The following is a 22,467-nucleotide window of genomic DNA, read 5'->3' on the forward strand; positions in this document are numbered from 1 at the left end:
CATACAAACAGCAGCCAGAACATTCCAGGGAGCAGCAGGGGCATGAGCTTATCTCCCAGCCCAGTGGAGCAGGTAAATGACGTCGTCATCATCCTCTTGTGTTGGAATCTGATCGGCCTAAAAAGAGACCCAGTTGCAAAAGGGTGGGCCATTAGGGTCAGAAAAATGCAAATTGTCTTTCGTGGAGCTCACTTTTAATGGAGGTGATTCTGGGGGAAAAAAGCACTGGAGGATCTTCTGTTCACACACAGCTAGAACAGTTTTTGTAACCTCCAAGGGAATAATCTGTGGACTTTTGAGGTTCTGCAGGTGCTAAGCGGGTATTTTTTGAGAATTTGCCAGCCAAATTAGCATTGGGGCAGCCTTATATGCATAAAGACTTCAAAGTAAATATTACAGCTTCTTTTTTTTTATATGCAATGTCTCTGAATATCGCTGTGGCCCATCTACCTGGAATGCTAGTGCGTAGCCTCTGGCACAGCTTAATTAACTCATCTGTGTGGTTACAGAAGGCATAATGGGGGAGAGAAATCACTCATCACCAGAGCATCCTTCCAACTGATCTGACTTCTAACACTTTCTCTGTGTGCTAACAAAGAGACACAAGCCCGGTAATCCTCACAAATCGTGATCAGTTGACAGGGTTTACACACAAACCACCTTTGAAGAGACATACAAATCAATGTGGAGAATAGAAATTTTACTCATTAAATCAATCAGTGGACCACTGGTTAATCCTAGCCAGCTGAAATGGACCTTCAGAAGATGCCAAATTATTCCCGGCAAGATGAAAGAGTAGGTAGTCTAGAGTTTGGTGGGTGGCTAATTCCTGAAATAGGACTGTCAATTATGCATGTTTCAGTCTGGCCCTCTCCCTGCTGCCTGAGAGGTACTTAAGCCGAGCAAAGAAGAAGAAGAAGCACAGAGGAGAGGACACTAGAGGGAGACAATTTGTTCACATCTGCAGCCTTCTCCACAGCTTTCCTCGGGATTCTGAATTCCACTGTAATAGGCCCTCTGGAGAAAAGCACTCAATCCACAGTGATCAATATGAAATCATTCCCCACATCCAAAGGATAATATTAAACACATTTAGGATGTGTCTGGATAGTTTCCCTAAGAAATTCCTGTTAGACAGAAAGTGCTCTGATTTGTCTTTTGATTTTTATTCACAAAACATGCAGGCAAAATAACATGTGGTGAACCTCACATGTAAAAAAAAAAAACATTCCCCCACAGACTTACAGTTTCAATTTCAATACATCCGTATTAGATGTCGTCTATCGTTCCTGGTGTTTGTGGCAAAAAAAGCCTCTTTGCCTGAAAGATTTTTTATTTTTTTTTACGTAGATATCTTGATGGAGAAAGGGGTTATACATGATGGAAGAACAATTTCTCCAAGGTCAAGTGAAGCTTCTGAGGGTGTAAAGTGATTACTGCAACAGGAAACAGGATGCCTCTTCTCAAAACAGCATCTCAATAACACTGTCAGTGAGTCTGTTGCTTCTCTCACTTTCTTTTCCCCCCCTCAGCTCTTTCACACACTATCAAGTTTACTTCTTTCTCAATCCCCAAATCCTCCACTCTTTATGCAGAGGCTCGGTTAGTTACAAGCTTCTTCTTCTTTTTTTCCCTCCCTTCACATGCTGAATTTGCTCTCTATTGAGAAGCTGTTCATCTTTCAGAACTGAACAGTTACACCAATGCAAATGCAGGATTGAAGAAATTTTGAATTGCCCTTGAAGCTCCAGCAAATGACGATGAGCTCAAAGCATGCAGGATGCAAATATATCTTAAAAGACTTTGTCCCCACGTTAATCAATGCGTCTTCAACTGCTTCAACCTTCTTCTTTTTTTCCCGTTTTCCTTTCTATTTGTCATAACGTGAGCGCCCAAGTAATGGAACCACTGCTCGGCATCATTTTCAAGTAAATTTGTTCACACATAGGCCACTTTGTTGCAGGATATAACCCCTCTCTTTCTTCCTCACCCACGACTAAACACTCAGCTGCTCCAAAAGCACTGCTGTCAAGTTGCTTAAAGAGCTACAAACATTTTAGGCGCTTTCATCAGGCGGCGCTGGCTGCTCCGATTAAAGGAGAACACTGCTCAATTTAAAACAATCTATATGTGCTTTTCCTTCACTGAGTGTTAAAAAAAGATCTGGACACAGAAACCCCCTGTGAGCGTTACCCCACGGAGATCCAAAGGATTTCGGCTCGTCTGCTTACAGGTTGCTTTGGCGCCAAATCTGGTCGGCAATGGATCGATGAGACGTTGCGAAACAGCACACCCGCCGTACCCTTTTCTGTCACATTTAACTCGCCTCTCTTCATGCCGTAACAACCGCGGATGGAAAGGCAATAATGCTGTTGTTCACAAAACAGAATAATTCACAACCGCACCGTGAAGCCCGGGCCTCCAGTGTTTTTGTTTGAGCATGAAACAGAAGTTGCTCTTCATGTGTTAAATCCACTGTGATTTTTGCACACCTTGTGATGGGGCTTTTAAGCCCGTTGTTCCTCCGAGCTCATATTCCACATCAATTTATAACCCACCCACCCACCCTCCGCTAACTTTTCCTCTGTTCAGCTGCTGGGTGGATGCGATTTTCTTGCACTCACGTTTCAGGCACGTCTTTCAGGAGGCCGCTGCGCATATGACAATGGTAAAGCAATCATAAATGCATCAGCAAATGGCATGGGACAAAAACAATGGTGCAAATAAGGCATAATAAGTAATAGTCTTTCACACAAGGTGTCATATTTCCATTTTCTTTGACACTCGCATACTACAAGGAATTGCCGGCATTTGCTTTCGTACCTTTGTTTCGGAGATACAGACAGCTGCAATGTGGAGAGTCCCCTAACTAATGACAGACTTATAGCTGTTCAACTGACAAAAGTGTTGTTATTTGGGTTTTATCTAAGTCATTGTTTCAAAAACATGCTGCCTGGCCAGATAAGAAATTCCCTCTGGTAGAACCCTGAACACTCAGCAAAGACAGGCCTATTCAAAAAAAAAAAAAAAAAAAAGTCACTGACTGTGAATAATAAAATAGGATAGCTAGTCATTTCCCAGAGAGTATGAGGCATCTTCTTGGCTCATATCAATGAAAACTGCGGTCATTTAATATTGTCAGCTTGACATCTCTGAGCAGCAATCAGACAAATGTATGATACATAATTGAAACAGATTGGACATGTATTTTTTATTGTGTTCTATTGATAGCACGTTGCGCAATTAATGCATAGGCCCATATCTTAAAATATCTTAAAAATGTCATTTGCACTCATTTATTCTTAATTTCTTAGCCTGCTTTGTCATCACCTTCTTCAAGGTCATGAGGGGGCAGAGCAAGCTTATCTCCACATACACTGCACAGAGAGCAGGGCTAGCAGCTCATTAGAGGTTATCTACGTGGATGGATCTATAATTGCATCACTGTATGTAAGGATACAAGCCTTTATTGATCTCCATGGGAAAATTTCTTTGTTGGCTGTAGTAATGAATGTAGTAGTTGAAGGTGAGACCCCACCATCAGCTACAGAGGCTCTTTCTCAGAGACACACGAACCAAGCTGGAACATGTTTAAATAACTTTCTTTAAGCCCACCTGGAAACACGTTTTAAATTCAGATTTTTTGCCTATTCTGAGCCTCGTTTGAGCATTTTTTTTAAACATTATAACATGTGAGCACAACCTTGCTTGTTTGCTTGTACAGCAGCATTGTATGGATCATGTCTGAAGGGTCCATTTGCAAAGACGTCAATAATTTTGATACACCAACTAAAAATAACTATATTGACATCTTAGTAGTAATAATGTATAACAAATCATCTTGCAAAGACGAATCTGGCCACCGGTAACATTTATTATACTTATATTATTCAGTTATTGGCGCTCAAATATTCTTCAATTCGAAAAGAATGATGCCCCCGTGCACCTGCACAATACTTATTTTACACTTAGACCACACTCTTTGCTGCTCCCTGTCGAATTAAACCCTGCTTATTTCTCAGTAGACACTTAAAAGTCCCGACTATATGTTATGTTTTATTATTAAAATAGTGACTGTCCCACTTTTTTACGTCTTTCTAGCGCACTAGATTACACGGCGGAAGAATAACAAACAGTTGTAATTAATAAGAACAAAAAAATAATGTCTGCATGTCGCTTTTGCTTTTGCAAGCCTTACCTTTCAGTGGTAAAACAATTTGTAAACAGTATTAATTAAAAATAACATTTCTCATGCTATGTGTCCACTGGCGTAGAAGAGCAATAAGCCACTTTCACCTCTAGTGGCTTATTGCTTAATTAAATGACAAATCGGAGGATTGGTTTGCAGATTGCCTGAATTGACGTCAATTGGATTGGTTAGGTGACAGAGCCAGACTCCGCCCCCTGTGGGCCAAGGTAGAGCATGCTGAGAGAGGGAGGAGGGAGCAGGGGGCTGAGCTGATCCCACGTGTGACGCTTTCATTCCCGGCTCAGTAATATTCTCATAGCGGGGCTTTGCATATCTCCTGCCGTATCTGTGCGTGTCTGTCACTGTTACTGTAGTCCCAGCCTATAGTTTGGAATAGATATGGAAGGAGACGGGAGTCAAGCCACATCCGGAAGCCTAAATGATTCACAACATGACCCGGGGTAAGGATATATTTCTAAATTTAATCCTTAGGTACGATTTTTTTTCATGTTACAACATCTTGGAGAGGACTTCGACTGCCGTGCTGGATTCGTCCCCCCTCCCGCACCCCCCTCCCAACAGTACGCACTTAAACCGGGCACGGGTCTGTTTCCAGATGCAGTTTTAAAAGACCTCAGCTCCGTAGCAAAGAGTGGCCTGCCCCTTTTATGTAGCCAGAGTGTAATTACTAAGCGCGAATGTGTTTTCATAGTCTTCCTTTATCCTTTAAGGTCGCTTTTAGAAGTAGTTAGTCGTCAAAATGGCCGAACTGACATCTGGACTCACTTCTGTTGTGTTTTCCCCTTACAGTAAAATGTTTATCGGTGGCCTCAGCTGGCAAACCTCACCAGGTGAGACTGTTATTCTCTTTTACACCGTAACCAGCATTTCTTGTTGTTTTTTTTCTTTTTTCCCCCTCTGTCGCTGTGACTGAGTGCTCGCTGTAGCTGCTGGCGGCGGTGTATGTGCGAATGTGCACTGTGCAGTAGTGTACTGTATGGGATATCTCAGTAGTGTGTGCGCACGATGTTATTTTTGATCTCCGTCCATCTGAAGTCCTCTATTCGACCCCTATGCGCATCGCGGGGTATTTTTGAAATACAGTGACAACAGCATGTCCATATGTTTCTGTCAAAATGACCCGACATATTTTTTTTCTTCTTCTCTCTATTCACAGACAGCCTTAGAGACTATTTTAGTAAATTCGGAGAAATAAGAGAATGTATGGTGATGAGAGACCCCACGACAAAACGTTCAAGGTAAATACAGGGCTTTTCTTACTTTTCCCTTTCCAGTGCACATAGCGATATCGCTTTACTTTGACCGTGCTCAGTGTTTAATCCAGCGTGTATGTGTGTTTTGTGTGCCCGCGCGCCCATGTGTTCGTGTTCTCGCGCGCGTATGTCTGTGTGTGTGTATCCCCGTGTGCGCGCGCCTGCGTGTGGTTTCACAGCAAGCCAGATAAGCTTAAATGCTCACTGCTGTAAAGCTGCGGCCGAATGCAATTTGACATTGACTTTGTGACTGCACCACAGTTTTTTTTTGTTTGTTTTTTTTGCTGTGTGTGTCTAGTCGTCTCATATTGTAACGTAGCAAATAATGATGAGCACTGTCCTCAGTTTTGTTTTTTTGTTTTTTTTTGTTTTTTGCTTTTCCCAAAATCTGCCACAAGCCGTAATCTGGATTAGAAATCTATATTTGCAGAGAAATGTTGTTGTGGGTCATAGGGATTGTTGTTCACACTGTTAATGCAGGTTTATTATTTGCAAGTTGCAGGTTAAATTTATATTTGCAAGAGGTGGGGGTGTCATTTTTTGTAATATGTATGCAATTTTAAATTATTATTAACATGGCTGTTCTTGTCCTCTCTGTGTCTTTGTTTTGCAGAGGATTTGGGTTTGTTACATTTACAGATGCTGCCAGTGTAGATAAAGTCTTAGCTCAACAACACCACGAATTAGACTCAAAGACGGTGAGTTGATTTCATTTGCTCTTACACCAGAGTTCATTTCACGTTTTGTGTTTACGCTGCTCTGCCAACTGAGACTTTTTACTGCCTAAATAGGGCCTTGTGGGTGGTGCGGTGGGCGAGGGGGGGACACTTCTTAGGTTGACAGGCTGTGTCGATCAAGGTCACGCACAGTGGCTAAATGTGTGCTGGTCTCTTCCACAGAGAGCCTGGCAATAAAATAAAACACAACTCTGGGGTGAATATTACATGTGTTCACTTTTACTTCTCTGGCTGAATGGGGCCAGACACGCCCCCTTCTTTGCTGCAGCCACATGTGGCAGTGTGCCTATATCTCATGTGGACACACAAGGGCGTGCTGTCTCAGGACTGCTGCCTTGCTACTGTTTGATCCAGCAGATATTGTATCATATCGTGCCCGATTAGCAGATACTATGAGTCTGAAAGGTTTGAGCCCTATATTAGAGATTAAACAAATTAAATATAAATTAATACATTTTTAAGCTGCCAGTATGTTCAAACTAATTACTGTAATGTATGATAATCAGAATACATAAATGCATTAGTGAGGTAACAATCAGTCAGGAGTATCGTGTCAAATACTTTAAGAGTGCATGTGTAGTTTTTAAAGAGTTGTCTGATTTACTTAAGTAAGGTCATTAATCCAGTGCACATATACATACACTCATGCACTTAGGTTTAATGACTCCCAAGCATTCTGAAATTTGTTGAAATTCGTCACCAGAGGAATAATTAAAGATTATACGATGCGCTGGATTAGATATGGTTCAGCTGCAATTATATTTTATCGAATCCAGATATGCCAGCAATAGTTACAGTAATGGAATGGTGCATATCGAGGAAATGTACTGTGCACGCTCCCTCGGCTGAAGCCAACTTTACACTGGGAGGAAATATTTTTTTTAAGGATTTTGGAAGATAAATAGATTATACTTCAGGTAGCAGTGTATAAATAATGTGCAATCTACAAGTCTGCGTAGGATAAGGCAAGTAATGTAAATGTAAGAATTTGCTGCTCATTCCTGAGCTTGAGTGTGATTGGCACAGAGCTGAGAAACCTGCTGTTTGTTGGGTGGCAGACCTTACTTTATATTCCTTCCAATTTTTTCTAAGCTGCAAGGTTTGTAATAATGTGGCTGCTCATATTATTGCTATTATTATTATTATAATTTTGAATATTATTTTTATAATCATTATTATTGTCATTATTTTTGGGGAGCTGTGAGCCTTTTTGGACAGTTTTCAGCTCATCGGTAGAGGTTTGATTCTTCAGAAGGATTTATGGGGGGGTTCGTTTTTCTGCTAGTCTAAAAATAAGCAATTTGCCTTCATTAAAAAAGGCACATAAAACACACTTGTACTTAAAACTTTGAGTGTGTGTGATTTTTTTTTTTCTTCAGCCTATTAGATATTTTGTGTTATGTTTTTTTAAAGTTTCTGGTAATCTCTCATTCACCTCGTGCTTAGTGTTTATATGTTATGTCTTCACTGCTATCAGCTCTATTACTGTGTTATGCAAATGAGGGAGACAAGGACGCACGGTGGGGTTATGTTGTGACGTAGCAACTATAGAGCAAGGGCAAGGTTTTTTAGCATTAAAATGACCGGTAAGTCAGGCCGATGACATTGCAAAACTTGCAGAACCTCTTCAGAGGGGAATACTTAGAAGCACTTTACGGGGGCTGCTTGAAGGGTTGGAGATATAAACATACTTTGATGCAGAATCTAGAGCAGTTTGATAACTTCAAGTCTGACATTTTGAATGAGCAGCTTTGTGACAGCTTGACAGCATATATATTTACAGCAAAGGTCATGGGGGCTATGAATAAGGGAGGGGAGCACGTAAATATATATGCTTACACCTGAGAGTTGGCCTGTGCTGCGGCAGTCTATTACTGATGTCTGATAAATAGAGCAGTTGTTGCTTTAATTGCCTTGCCCAAAGGCACTTTGAGAGCAGTGCCAGCAGGAAACAGTTTAATTTCTTGTGTATTTTTAATACCGCTAACATATGTTACAATATTCATGGGATTACATTAATGACCTGTTAAAATTGCAGTCTCAAACCACTTGTGTTACAGCTGATTTCTTGATTGCAAAAAAGCTTCTTTTTTTTGCCCACAAGAAAAATCGGTTGGTTCTTTTTTTTTTTTTTTTTTTAGATTGTTATATTCAGACTATTTGTAGGCAGAATTTAATCCCATTATTAAAACAATGTGGGACCTCTTATGTATAATAATTGAGTTAAATAGTATTTTCTCTTGCTCTGCTAAAGTATAATAACTGTCATACAGCAACACTAAATCTTCTTATCTGTTGCATGTCTGTGTAGCAAGTTATGGATACACTTTGTTCTTTGGCTACAGATATGCACACAAACAGTGGTGTTATGTCACACGTATTGTAGACTTTAGATCACATTTGGCACACTTATAATTGAGATTTGAAATGCATGAGAACTGAATGGTGACATTTTAAAGTCTGACATTGAATCATCATTAAGCCTGAATAGTGGCCTGTGTGAAATCATTATGCTTTGGAAGTGAATTATTTTAGTAATTTTGGTGATGTTTTTTCCCCCCTTGATTATTAGATAGTATACAGTAGACAGCTGACAGGAAATGAGGAGATAGACCTGGCCAGACTGGATCGGGCAGTTTTGTGATTGCATGGTCGATGTCTTAACTCTTAATCCGCCGGGCTGTAAGAGCATAAGATAATAATTTAGGGACCCCGACTATATAAAAAAAAAAAAGCCAGTTTCATTTTGCATACCTGCCTCTTGTTGCTGATGGCGTTGTAGTTTTTCATCACACCTATAAATCTGAAAATATGGATGATACTGAAAATCCTGTAATAATGGAGGTAATCAATAGCTTTAGCAAAATAAAGTGTAGCAGATTGTTGTTTTGTTTGTGTTTTCTTGCTGGACATTTTTATCACTGGCTGAGTGTTTGACGGCATAATTGACAAACCAACGATTCTGCTGACTCAAATGCATGCAGACATTTATATTTCCCAGCTGCTAACGTGCTGTTGTTTACCCGTCAGTGTGCAGTAGAAGATTACAAACCTAAGGCGGCTGTCTGTATCGTCTTTCTCACCATTAGTCACTGCGCTGTATCTGCGGTGCTGTTGTATATCTTAACATTCACACTATCAAGATCGCATTGCATTAGGATCTATCATATCTCTGAGAAAGTTGCTCAGTGGCAATGGGGGAAAAATAAACCGGTCCAGCAAATATGGATGGTCTTGATGTGTTTGCAGATGTTGGGTTGATACAGGTCTCCCTCGTTTGCAGTGCCTGAACGAATCCTTAGTGGTTTGTCTGTCCTTGGTAACCTTGGAAAAAAGTGAGAATGGCTGAAGGTGCAATGACAGGAAGTTAGGTCGTATAAGCTGTGTAGTGAAAGTGTAAAGCCAAAATCATATGGATGTTTTTAGCTCTGTTATTTTAAATCTAATATTTTTCAGTATTAAATCAGTGTCACAAACACAAACACAGATGGTATTCTATTTAGTCTGATGTACTTTTAGATCAGCTGCAAACCCCACTTTGATTTAAACATAAAATTTCCCTAGTGTTGAGATCAGGAGTGCTATAGAATCAGTTTTACTCCCAACTAAAAGAAGACAGGCACACCAACGCTGGTTTCATATGCTTCTTTATTTGGCATTAATGTTTTCTTTTGACTGTGTGCTCTACTTTTTGTCCGGTTATGAAAACACTCTAGCCTAGAATGAATGTGAATGAGACATATGGGGAAGCAAAGCCTGGGGGCTTCAAAACACACATGCTGGTAATTCAGAACATATTTACCATTTTTCATGATGCTTTGTTCAGTTTATAAATGTACAACTCAGAGCATCTGTTGCTGAAGATGTTTCAAGTCAGGCCTGTATGAAGAAGGACATCATCAATTTTTATCTCAGACATAACAATAGATTGATTTGAGCGATATAAATCTTTCATTCTTATGTGAAGCTGTTACAAAGGCATACATGGGTTTATTTTTTTTAATGTAAGATCTGATGGAGTGATACCATGTTTGGGGTTCCTGAGCTTAATTCACTTCAACCAGTAAAACCCAATGATATGTAGTCACCCCCCACCCCCGGAAATTTTTTTTTTTTTTTTTGTCTTGGGTAAATCCAGCCTTTATAAAGTCACCCTTAGGTCAACCTATGCTTGAAGTTTAGGAGAAGCCAAAAAAACCCCAAAAAACCCACAGCCCAAGAGCAAAGGAGGAGAAAGGACAGGGAAGAGCAGCTGTTCCAGACAAATCTGAGCTTCATTCATCAGATAGGGTTAGGAAGTAAAGTCAAATCAGTGAGCTAAACTGACTCGCTCTTGTTTAAGTATAGCAGGTGCTCCATCTTCCGCGGTTAATTATGGCTGAAGGCGTTATTAGTTCTTTCTGTATCTGTTTCTGTCTCCTGTCCGCTCGTACGGGTCATCAGAGGTTTGTCAAAGCGGTAGTGTAATTTTTAGGCTACTACCAGCAAACGTGGCTCATGTTCATAATGCTGTTGCATATTTCTAAGAGGTAAAAAATATATATTAAAAAAATATATATAGCCAATTTGCTTGTTGAGCATGACGGTAAAATTCTCATTACTGATTTGAGGATCATAACAAACTGCCTTTTCGTGGTGTTATTCGACGGCGAAAGTCAGCAGAGATTGACAGCACAGATATGAAACATTTATGTTGTAATTTCTTGTCTATTCTATTGCTATCACACACGCACACCTGTGGACCTGCTCACACACTTATTGAGAGAAGCTGCAAGCTTTGATAAGGCTTTTCCTTTTAGCTTAAACACCACATCATCATGCTAGCGTAGATATGTCTTAAGAGAGAGGAAGAGAGTTTACCCAGGAGCTGCATTAATATATGAAATCCTTTTGTAAGATGTGAACTTAAGATATGTGCTGTTTCTCTGCCCTGATCTCCCACAGTCGCATGCAGAAGCAGCCCTCGGAGACCCTTAAGTAAAAGGCTGCGGAAGATAAAAAGATGATGGGGCAGGGTTGGTGGGGGGGATTCCTCCTGGTCTGTTCTCATTTATTACATTGACGTATCTGCTTGTATGATGTCTTGAGGAAATCCACTTTTGCTCTTTGTGAGATCATGTTGCATCATATTACAAAGGTGTATCTAAACGTAATTTGAAGAAAGGGTCCTGTGAGGGTGATGCCAAGTCTATAAGGTGAGCACATACTCAAAAGATGTTTCACTGGAGACTACTGCTACGTGAGGTACGTCACCAGTAGTGCATCTTTAGCATGCCACTGTAGCCTCTTGGTTCTCATGAACTCGAGTGTGCACACTGGTTAGATGGTTAAGATTCATCTGAGACACCCACATTGCTAAAGGCACATATACTCTGATTGCAGGGTCCATGGAAAATGACATCACATTAGTGCTTGCCAGTCAATTGTACATAACAGGTACTGCTGCTGTAATTGAATCAGTGCAAAAAAAAAAAAGTACCTCATACTGTGCATCCTACATACAGCTAAAGATAACAGTTGTTGGCAATAATAAAAGCCCAGAACAAAACAATACATTGTCTTTGTCTCAGAAAGAATTGAATGATATTTGACACGTATGTACGTTTGTTCTGGTTCGATATAAAAAAAAGAAATTTGGATTGAGCACATTAGCACATTATTGTTGTTTTTCACGGTTGCATTTTGATTACAGTTTACATTTGAACACATTACACCTTCAGTTACAGTCATGTTTTCAATTACAATACAATATTGTAGTCATATCTCCCGGACCATTCGACTGTGTTTAGAGCAGATTGTTTGTTCAGCTCCAAGTCAGATTGCTTGTGATTTTTCCATAGTAAAGAAATTTCTCAGAGGGGGGTTAATGAAGTGTTGTTTTTTTTTGTTGTTGTTGTTGTTCTGTTGCTACTGTATGATAGCCAAATAGCTAGAGCTGAGTCAGAGCTCTGGCCCTCTACCCAACAGCGACACTCTTTGCATACCCTCGACATATGTTATCTACCATCTCATGGTTTGTTCCCAGAATTCCTTTCAAGAATCAAAAGAATGTACGAATATTTTTGTTGCATCCAGCTGTTGTAAAATTAAGATGAAAGCAATGACACAGTAAGAGAGATTTGTCTACAAATCATAAAGGAAAGTCATTTCTCAAACAAGAACATAGGCAAAAACAAACTAATAAATAGCTATTATTTATGTATTTTTTTACTGCTTAAAAAAACATGCAAGTTTAGAACAGACTAGAGTCAAATTACTGAAACAGGTGCACTTCTTACATTAAGTTCACCCACCCAAGCCTGATGGTATGCGTGTTACATAAGAAAAAAATGTGTTTCAGGAAGGAAGTATCAGGTGAAACTGAGACTCTATAATCTCTGATACAGTTGCATTCAGTGCAAAGGGTAACTCCTGCCCAATAGGTATGAAGACGCTTCCTACATGAAAACCTAAAGCTTTAATATGTAAAGCAAAGGGAAACAATTGCCTCGTCTCCTCTTCTTGTAGTTCTAAATTTCTCAGAGGAGTTATTCGTCATAATTTGTGACCTAAAAAGGTACTGCTACATTTCACAGAAGGATTTGTTAATAAGGCCTCATTGCCCAATGTGGTTGCATTGCTCTGAGTGAGATTTAAGCAATCTGCAGTAACGTTTTTCTCTGCATGTAATCGTTTAAATATATATATAATTTTAAACAGACTACATGAGATTTTTCCATGCTGTGTTAAAGTGTTCTCATGCGCACGTTCAAGACCAAATGCTTCATAGTGAATAGAAATTCTCAGCAGGACAGAAAAACAATTAGTTTATGTGGTGTGGTAAAATGAGGTTTGATATATTTTGTATAAGCTTAAAAAGTAAGATACATTACCAAGTGTAGGACTTTGGTATTCAGAGCATAATGTGTTGTCTTTGCTAAAATAGGGTGCACAAAATAATTGAGTTTGAATTGGTTATGCCTGGGGCTAAGTGCTAAGACAAATCTTTAAATGAAATTCATTACAAGCAGAGTTACCGTGCCCAGGTGTTATTGAATTCATTTCTCATTTTGACCCGATTTAGAAAGATAACAGTAATAAGTGAGACTGACAGAGAAGATGACAGTGACATTGCACATCATGGTTTTCCTTCAAACAGATTAAAATGTAGTCAGTTTCAATGGCTTAATTGATCCGTGCAGATGGTGAATTTTCATCTCGTGTTTTCTTTCCATTGTTTTCCTCGGCGTGATGAGATATCGTTTTCTTAAATAAATCCATCTGTGCCGAGAGAGTAGGAATGCATAGAATTGATATAGTAATTGTAAATATGTCAGTGTGACACGTAGCACAATATGGAACAACATGAAGAGTTTCATGATTTTCTTTTTCTTTCTTTCTTTTTTTCCCCCCTCAAATTCAAATTTGCATCCAGGCGATGAGAGTTTAGGATGACATTGCTGTTTCAGACAGTTCCTCTTCACTTGTAAGTGCAAGGTTGATGAGACCCCCCACCACATACCTTTATACCAGAGAAATTAATGAGGAAGATGTAGCTAATGAGATAACAAGCACAAGATGGAGAAACAGGCTGATCTGATGCATCCTCCCAGTTATTTGGCAATATCTGGAGGCGTCACCGGCCCCAGACTCTCATTTTCTTCCTGTCATATTCAATCAGCAATTCCTGCCTAAAATAAAAGCGGGCCTCTGCTGCGACCACGACCAGCGGAACATTGGTGTGGCTGGTCTCCACGCCAACTTTATTTTAACACTGGGGGTTCTTTCTTTGTTTTTGCTATACAGCATCAACAGCTAATTTGGGAGCACCAGTATTTAGGCCTGAAAACACAAATGGTAATTTACAGCAATTAATATGTGGTTTCCTAAGGTACATTGCTCAGTGCACTGAGTGTTGTGCCTAGAATGTGTCATTGAGCTCCATCAATTGTAGATAATTTGCCACAGTGAGTAATGAGGCCGGTGATATTGGCCAGCTCTCTTTAAATGCTTTGGTCTGCCTAGTGACAATCATGACGGGAAACAAAGCCAGTTGCTGGACTAAACTGTGCACCTGTATCATTTATAAGGAACCAGGCTAGCTGATAGGCCAACAGTAAATTTAAACGATAAGCTGTTTTGCAGTAGGGATTAATATACTGAGTAATCAGGTTCTTTTACTACAGTTTGCAAATGAACTGGTCACTGAGATTATACATATACGATTTAACTTTATTTAAAAAATATATCAATGTGCTCTTTACCAGTAGTTTAGCTGAACAACATCGATTCTATGGCTATGATTCTTTCATAGCAGGCACTTCCCTATACATTGTTTTCAACTTCCGGTAGTAGCTCCTTAACGTAGGTGGAGATTAAAGCTGCCACGAAGCTGCTGTGATATATGATAAAGACAAAGACGTGATAAGGACAAAGAAGGGACGGTGTCCTTCATTTTCAGTGTGTGGCAGTTTTTCATAGCAGGAGGAAACCGTGGCACACTGTTCTCTTACCAATCTCTGTAGTCTATCAGCTACCCAGAGCCATGACCTAGTCTGCCCTTTAGTGAAACTTCACCCTATCCTTAACCCGACTGTGTCAAAGATTAGACGCAGTAATGTAGCGGTACCACCGTCTTCGTTCTGTGTTCTTTTTACTGCTTTGCTGCGCTATTCATATTGACTTTAATTTGTAATTGTGATAACTTTGTCAGCTCTTAAAGGCGACTCTAGGTTTGAAGAGTACATGTTAATTATGAAGCTTTTGTAAATCTTAAAAAAGATGAATTATTATCATTGTTCACAATTTCTCAGCCATTGATGAGACATTCAAGCAATTTGAAAAAGAAAGGTTTGTTCTTCCTCTTGATTTACGCATTTATAGATCAAAATATTCTTGGGGTTGGGGGGGTTCCTGTTAAAAAAAAAAAAAAAAAATCCAACATCATAGCCATATAATAAATACCCAATATAGTACAACTGCCACTGAAGTACTAGTAATTATATTCTCAAGGAGTCTAAAGGAGTCAAAATGCGGCAGTGTGGCGGTTTCACCCCGGGGTCCTTTGTGGACACCTGTTCGGTGCCTTTCACCCCGAAGATATACCAGCCTATCCTTTAACAACAATTTTGCTATTCTCTTCTCATTTCAGATTGATCCTAAGGTTGCCTTTCCCCGTCGCGCCCAGCCTAAGGTAAGAAAAAATTGGTCACTATCCCCGCTCAAAGAAAATGATTATGCCTCATGTCACTAGCTTACCTAATTTTGTGTGCTCACACAGCAGATACGAAGAGATAAAAAAAATAGTCTGCACCCATTGTTCTCACCTTGTCTGCGCTGTTTCACCAAAGCAATTAAAGTTGAAAACATGAGACTTAAAGGAAATTTTCAGCATGATTAAGGTTATGTTGTTTTTCTTCGTTACCCCACTGTTTTCTATCCATATAATATTTTTTCCATTGTTTTTATCCTGATTTGCTTATTTCATTCCTCATCACAGCTGTTTGCAGTGGCAAATGTTTTGAAATGAACTCTGTCTTATTATGACAATCCTGTAGCAGAGGTTTCCGATTTTAGTCTGCAGCAGTATTAAATCAAGCTTTATTGTCTGTTTAATGCATCAGAGTCTAAGTGGTGAAACCATCTTGCTTTGGCAACTTGCCTCTTGACTTGACAGGGTCATGACTGACAGGAGACGGGCTCTAATATATCTGCAGAGAATGCAGGCTGTTGGTTGAAACTTCTACATTTGGGTGAAAGGAGGAAATCTGATTATTTGAAAGTGGAATTAAGACCTTCCTTTCATGTGGTTTTGAAGGTGCACATTATGCAGAACGGTGAATTATATTTTGGAGTGAACAGGCCTGTATTACCCTGACTGAATTTGCGAGAAATGATTGGTGACTTTTCAGTGACAGTGATGAATTGCATTTACTGGTTGAATTCGAAGTCTGTTGAGTTGGTCTGGAGTTGAATGGGATTGAATATCACAAGTGATTAAGAAATATCTTTGTTGTGTTGCATGCGTGTAGAATTTCTCACAATTAGCACTGAAACAATGGGTGATTTTAAAAAATAAGCCCAACTCCAATCACGCAGGAACTGTGGTACAGGCTCTTCATGATGCGCATTATCTTTTGTCTTCTTGATTACTGTTCTTGAGCAGTTCTATTGACAATTAAAAATTCAGCATGTGCAGATGGTGTTGTGGCGTACAGTCAAAGGCTTTGTTGACATGCCCTCTCACACCATCCCCCAGCTTTTACTGTGGAGGCTATAGCACAGCACACTGTAGCGCTATTCAGCATCGCTATCAGGGCTTTTTCCACCTAAACCAGGTGGAAATCGATAATAGATTTTCTCCTTTCCACCGGATCAGAGAGAGGCATTGTTAAAGACTTGGTTAGGTTTCAAATAAGGAATTGGCAGTGCAGACTTTCAAAGCCACAGCACATGGTGACTTAAGGATATCGGCATATGGCTGAAAAACTACCAGTGTTTCTCTGTTTTCTTGTGTGGCAAGTATATCACTTTAACTTCGTCTGCTGTAAGCCCTGCTCATAAAAGTCCAAGGTGCAGTAAAACAGCTCAGATGTTTGATGATGCTTCCAGTTTTTAAGTGAACCAGAAACTCCACTGCTGTCGTGGTTATTGCTGATCTTTTTTAAAAGAGCATTATACCACTTTTTCTTTTTTTTTGCCATGACTCACACAGAAATACAATATTTTGAGCAGTTCTACAGGTCTTAAACATATTTGTCATTCTACCTTGCGTGATTCATAACTCAGTGAAGTAATGACACCATAACAGAATTTGTGGCACTACACAAACCTTGTACCAATGATTTATAAAATGGCTATAGGGCAAGCTTGTTAGAGGAGAAAAATGGCTGTATTGAATGTGGATTATAAAGGATCTTAAAGCAATGGGATTAAGCCAGATAGATTAACATTGCATGGGTTTGTACTTTAAAAGACCTTTAAAAGAAGTCTAATTTGGAACTTCCCATTTAGAAAGTTCTCTCTGTCTCTCTGTGGTGGATACTTTCTTTTGTCCCTTTTCCCCGACTCCGCTGTGTGCCTGCCTGGCTGCTTATGCCTGCCGGTGAATAGGGTATTGTTTAAGGAAGCTCGTCTTGGCAGTTGCCTCAGCGGCACGAGCTTTGGGGAGCAAATCGTGACGAGACCAATCAGCGTTAATTTTCTCACGGCTAGCAATGACCTCACAGGTGAACCCTGCCAATGACCTCGCGCTGCCGAACGCTGCGGCATGGTAACTCTATACAGTATGTACATCACGTAGAGTAATGCTGAAAACAGACAGGAGGTGAAGGTGAACACGGAGGACATTTCACTGTAAACAACTGAAGGTGTTAGCACTGGGATGACAGGATCACAGGAAAAACATCTTGTATCAGCAGGCATAACTGACACTGCCCCAAAACACGGACAGTTCCAAGTGTCAAGAGACAGTGAGAAAAGCGACAGACGATCATTGGGGTACCTGAAAGTGGACACGCCCTTGTTTTGATTCATATCTGACATAACATGTACGACAAATCAGTTTGCCTTCATTTGTCCCGTTTAAGAACGAACGTGAAATCTTTGTGTTTCTAATGTCAGCATTGTATGAAATGTAAGTTGCTGTCATAATAAGACAGTTGACTTTTTTGTTTTTGTTTGTACGAGTCAGTTTTTTGCAGATATGACGAGTAAGTCACAGAGAACTGTTTCCCTCTGATTTCCACCCAGCGTTTGAGAATCATGTATATGTATGATTTGAGTAATCTTAGGGGGGTTTTGTGACTATCTGCACCATAATATTGGTAAAGGGCACAAAGGGGAGATAACCACAGGTCCTGTCAATCAAAAAAAACAGGCTAAAGAAATGCAAACTGGCACCCACATTACAAATGAATAATGTCACCCAACTAAAGCTTATCTCATGACTTAAAAAGAACATTTTTTATTATAAATAGAAGCTGTGCTTACAAGTCATGTCAAAGGTATCAATATAGACCGGTCCACAAATATTCAGGGATTAGGTTGCATCTGAGGATGATTGACAGATGAGAGTGAAAGGATTAAACAATGATGATGTGATGCAAAGTGCTTTATGCACATTCATTTATGCCTCGTCTCCTCTTAGCCTGGCTGGGGATAGCTGTGGCTTTGTTAGATAGGCTGCTAAAAGTAGCTTTAGAATGCCACGATTTCTTTGCAAATTCTCAACGTGTAGTTTCCCTTTTGACAGAAATTATTTTATTATCACCTTTACGTACTTTAGATGCATTGCAATGAGGTTACTTTTGAACAAGGGATGCGAATACCAAATTTATTCATCACCACGTACTATAGTTTTCTGTAAAACTGTAAAAATATTTGTCTACATTTCCATCTGGAAATTAGTTAGCAGATGTGATAAGTGTAAGAAACGGGGTTTTTCTTTTTTTCTGGAGACTGAAACATCCTGCTCTAATTAATAACAACAATAATGGGAATGTAAAATGGGGCTGATTAATAACCTTTTGGGTTTAATCAGACAGATAGTAGTACATAATTGTCTCGTTATCAGTGTAGATGCTTGATAGATTTTTAAAGTCTATTGCAAACCCCTTAAATTTTAGCAAGTTTTAAATCTGCCGTTCAGAATTGCTATTTTTCCCCAACTAAATTTCAGGCTTGTTTAGAAATTGAAAATTCTCTGAAAAATAAAGAGAAACTATCAACAACCCACCCACCTTTTCAGTACTGCCACTGTATATAGAAGGCAGTAAAGAAGACAGAGATGAGTTGATGCTGTTCTGTGCGATCTTCTCGTTTGATATTTTGCAGTAACGCTCAAACTGAAACATGTAAACGAGGCCCGCTCTGGGTTTCCTGGAGAAATCAAAGAGACGGCTTCTGCCGACATTGCTCGAGATTTACCACTCAACTGTTGGCGTCATTACCGCTGCTGCCGGTGCTTTTGTTTCCCACAGTGGAGTCACACACAACCATGGCATGTCCCAGCATGATTTTAATTGCCAGTGGGACTGTGGCCACTTCAGTGGGAGATGAGTTCTGATGGCTTGTTATGGAAATGAAAGGAAAGAGCAACATCCATTTACAGAGCAATGGGCGTAACCCTTCCCTTGTACCTCATAAAGGGATTTGCCATGTAAGCCATCGAGAAGAGGTAGTCGGTGCGTCTCTGGGAGTCTATAGGATGTTGAATCTTTGTGCAGGAAAAAAGAAATGTGTACTGCAAAAAAAGCAACTGTGACAACACTTTGAGAGATGCTCGTTTTGTTTGCCGCTGCAGTTTTCTTTACTGAAACTTAAGATTTGCAAACCGCTTGCTTTATCAGCGAGCAAGAAAGGTAACTGTGGTAGTAAACTGGTTGAGATCATTTAGGGGCATCAGACAGATCCACCATTTAACCACTGTCCTGAATTTTACTTTAGATTGTGGCAGCTGTGACTGTGGCTTCCCTGTTCACGGCCCTCTGTTAGTGCTGGCCTGTCTCTGACAGCTGGAGTTTCCCCCCTTTCTCTTTGCCTCCTTCTTTGTCTCCCTGTCTGTCTTTTCACGTCACGTTCCCTTTTTTCCTTTGCCTCCTTTCTTTCCTCTTTCTTTCTTTTTTTTTTTCTTCTGTGAATGGCAAATTGACCAGTGCCCCAACCTCCTCCACTTGACGGCGTTCCACACATCTCTCTTAGGGACTGTTTGCGCTCTGTGTGGCTGCTTGCAGAAGAAAAAACCTCCCAGGTGTATTGAGGTTCTAGAAATTTCAAGACTCAAGTTTTAATGAAGTCAACTAACAAAGCTGTATTCCCTTCCCCAGGCCATTTGTGCTGTGACCACATGTACACACACTGTATTGGAAACAGGTAGTTTGATATCCACATTTGAAAACAAAACTGTCTCCTTTGCTTGTTTTCTTTTAATATTTTATCTCTCAATCTATCATTCTTCCTCACTGCTACATCCTCCCCTTTCTGTGCCCGTTTCTTTCTTAGTCTTTCAGGATTACAAGGCCTTGTAAATCTAGTCTTACACCTTGCTCGGTTATTTGATCTAGATTTAGCATTATGATATTCCCCTTGTCAAAATGATCCTTATTTTAAATGACACAGCTCACTGCTGGGAAAATGAAACCTCCGTAGCTGCCAGCCCCTTTGAATGTCCCTGTGAGTTTATTAAAAGCACCAGCTTCCCCGTTCCAACTCAGATCTGCACAGCTGCACGAGTCCGAAAGAATATTCAAGGACAAAAGTCTATAATGTAATTCGTGCAACAGAATGCCGGATCATTATCTTTGGTGAGCGTCACTTTATGACTGTGAGCCCTCCCAAATATTTCCAGTGTTAAAGAACATTATTTCCTATTAGGCTTCTTCTTTTTCAAGCAATTTCTGCTGTGCAGATAGCACACAGAGTAGAAGAAAGGGAGCGAATGTTGTGTTGTGCAGGCTATTATCCAAACCTGACATTGCATTTCAAGGCTTGTGGCACAGGTCTTATCCCGGTGAGTGACCACGATGTCCAGCTGAAAGAAAAAAATATTTTCTTTATCTCTTGAAATAAATGCACTTTTGAAATCAGGCTTTACAACTGACACTAAATGCTCCTCACTGAGACCAAGAGACAGTCCGATAGTAAGCAAAGACAACTTTGACCAAGACGACAGGAAAGTGACAAGCAACTTGATGGGAATTCTTCGCTGCCACTCTTGTGTCACCCCCTGAAAAAAGCAGATGTGCAGCCAACATGAATAAGCCCCTCCTCAGATGGGGGTTGACACAAGGAGTTGTTTTTTCCCCCTGTGGTAATGGCTGCTGTGCTGAAGCTGGAGATGGGTTTAAATCCCTGACCCGTCAGCTCCTTTGCTTTCAGTGGCCTCGGTGGAACTGCTCCAGATGAAAATGGGGCCAGAGCAGAGACATATGAATGACTGTTTGTTTGGTGGTCAGACACAATCACCAACTGAGTGACCCAGTTAACGGGTAGTCAAAGCAATGCTCAGTTTGATTCGTGCATTTTTTTTCTTTTAATGTTTCACACTTTCTAAATGTATCCTGTGTTCCTTTTTTTAATGCCTTCCACCAATATTTATACTTCAACTGAAATATAAATGATTTGTAAATGTGAATGCTAGTGTAATTATTATTATTATTATTATTATTTATTTATTTTACTGCAAATATAATTTGAATACACATTTTCTTTTGTTTGAATAATTGCTATTGCGCTTATAAATGGAGGGTACCTGCGTGCGATTCTTCTTTCCTCTGCTTCGCTTTTTTTTCCTGCTGTGGTCTCCTTGGTTGCGGGTGGAGAGTAATTAGGTTTTCTAGGGGATTGAGGGGCTCTTACAATGCTTACCAATGGCAGCCGTCAGGCAGGCTAGTGCTGGCAGGGCAGAGAGGACAGAGGGCTGTGCAGGAGCCTGGCACTGCTAAACCTGATGCTGACTGACAGTAATGAGGACAGCTTGCTAGCCAGGATAGAGAGGAGAGGCGTGCAGAGGAGAGGAGGGCATGGTCCTCCACTATACCTCTCAAGACCTCTTATCAAAGCCTCTGTGCACACACACACACACACACACACACACACACACACACACACACACACACACACACACACACACACACGTACCACGAGAAATACAAACACAAGCACACACAAGTTCAACATGTACTAGGTAGACCAGAGCAGATACATCACAGGTCGGTGTTATACCTGTGTTCTTGGGCTTTACTTATAAATCTAATAAAAAGGATCAGAAATAACTGTGATTACTGGAAAAACATTTTAGCACATCTGGAGACCTTTTGTTCGCTCCTGGAAAATAGCCTTTAAGTACTTAGAAAGGAACAATGCATTTCCTGAAATATGCATGGTAAATGACTTTAGTGTTGTTTGATGTTTTTTTTGTGTGTTGCTGTAGTTACAAAACAATCGACTGCAGCTAGTTCTTAGGATTTGCTTTTGCAGTTGTTTCTGATCACGATGTCACCAGGAATCTAAGTGGCTTTGGTCAGCACAACGCAGCAGCATCACTGACCTTGGGGCCTCTTCAGCTGTAGCACTCTTGGATATTAGCGCTCTACAATAATGCGGCAGGTCTTGTAAATTTAAAAAAAAAAAAAAAAAAAAATTGGTTTAACAATAACATCTTTTTTTTCCATCCTCTCAAGTCTCTACCCATCCAAGGCATTACATCGGGGAGGGGCTTTAGAAGGCATTTCTAATTTTTTAACTGTGACCTCTTTGAGATCGCGTTCGAATGAAACATGGGGAATAA

At 40.1% G+C, this 22,467-nt stretch overlaps 1 protein-coding gene across 8 annotated transcripts in view; it reads left to right on the top strand.

The window, feature by feature from the left end:
• Window positions 1–4,455: 4,455 nt before the first annotated feature.
• Window positions 4,456–22,467, top strand: part of msi2b (musashi RNA-binding protein 2b) — a 256,295-nt gene continuing 238,283 nt past the window's right edge. For all 8 annotated transcript variants that reach the window (XM_063488313.1, XM_063488312.1, XM_063488316.1 and 5 more), the window contains exons 1-5: window positions 4,456–4,650; window positions 5,000–5,040; window positions 5,367–5,448; window positions 6,077–6,161; window positions 15,331–15,372. In XM_063488313.1, coding sequence (XP_063344383.1) covers window positions 4,589–4,650; window positions 5,000–5,040; window positions 5,367–5,448; window positions 6,077–6,161; window positions 15,331–15,372 — 312 coding nt within the window. In that variant the 5' untranslated portion in view covers window positions 4,456–4,588. The remainder of the gene's footprint in view (window positions 4,651–4,999; window positions 5,041–5,366; window positions 5,449–6,076; window positions 6,162–15,330; window positions 15,373–22,467) is intronic.

The sequence above is a fragment of the Pelmatolapia mariae genome, linkage group LG10_11, assembly GCF_036321145.2.
Source record: "Pelmatolapia mariae isolate MD_Pm_ZW linkage group LG10_11, Pm_UMD_F_2, whole genome shotgun sequence".
Taxonomy (NCBI): Eukaryota; Metazoa; Chordata; class Actinopteri; order Cichliformes; family Cichlidae; genus Pelmatolapia; species Pelmatolapia mariae.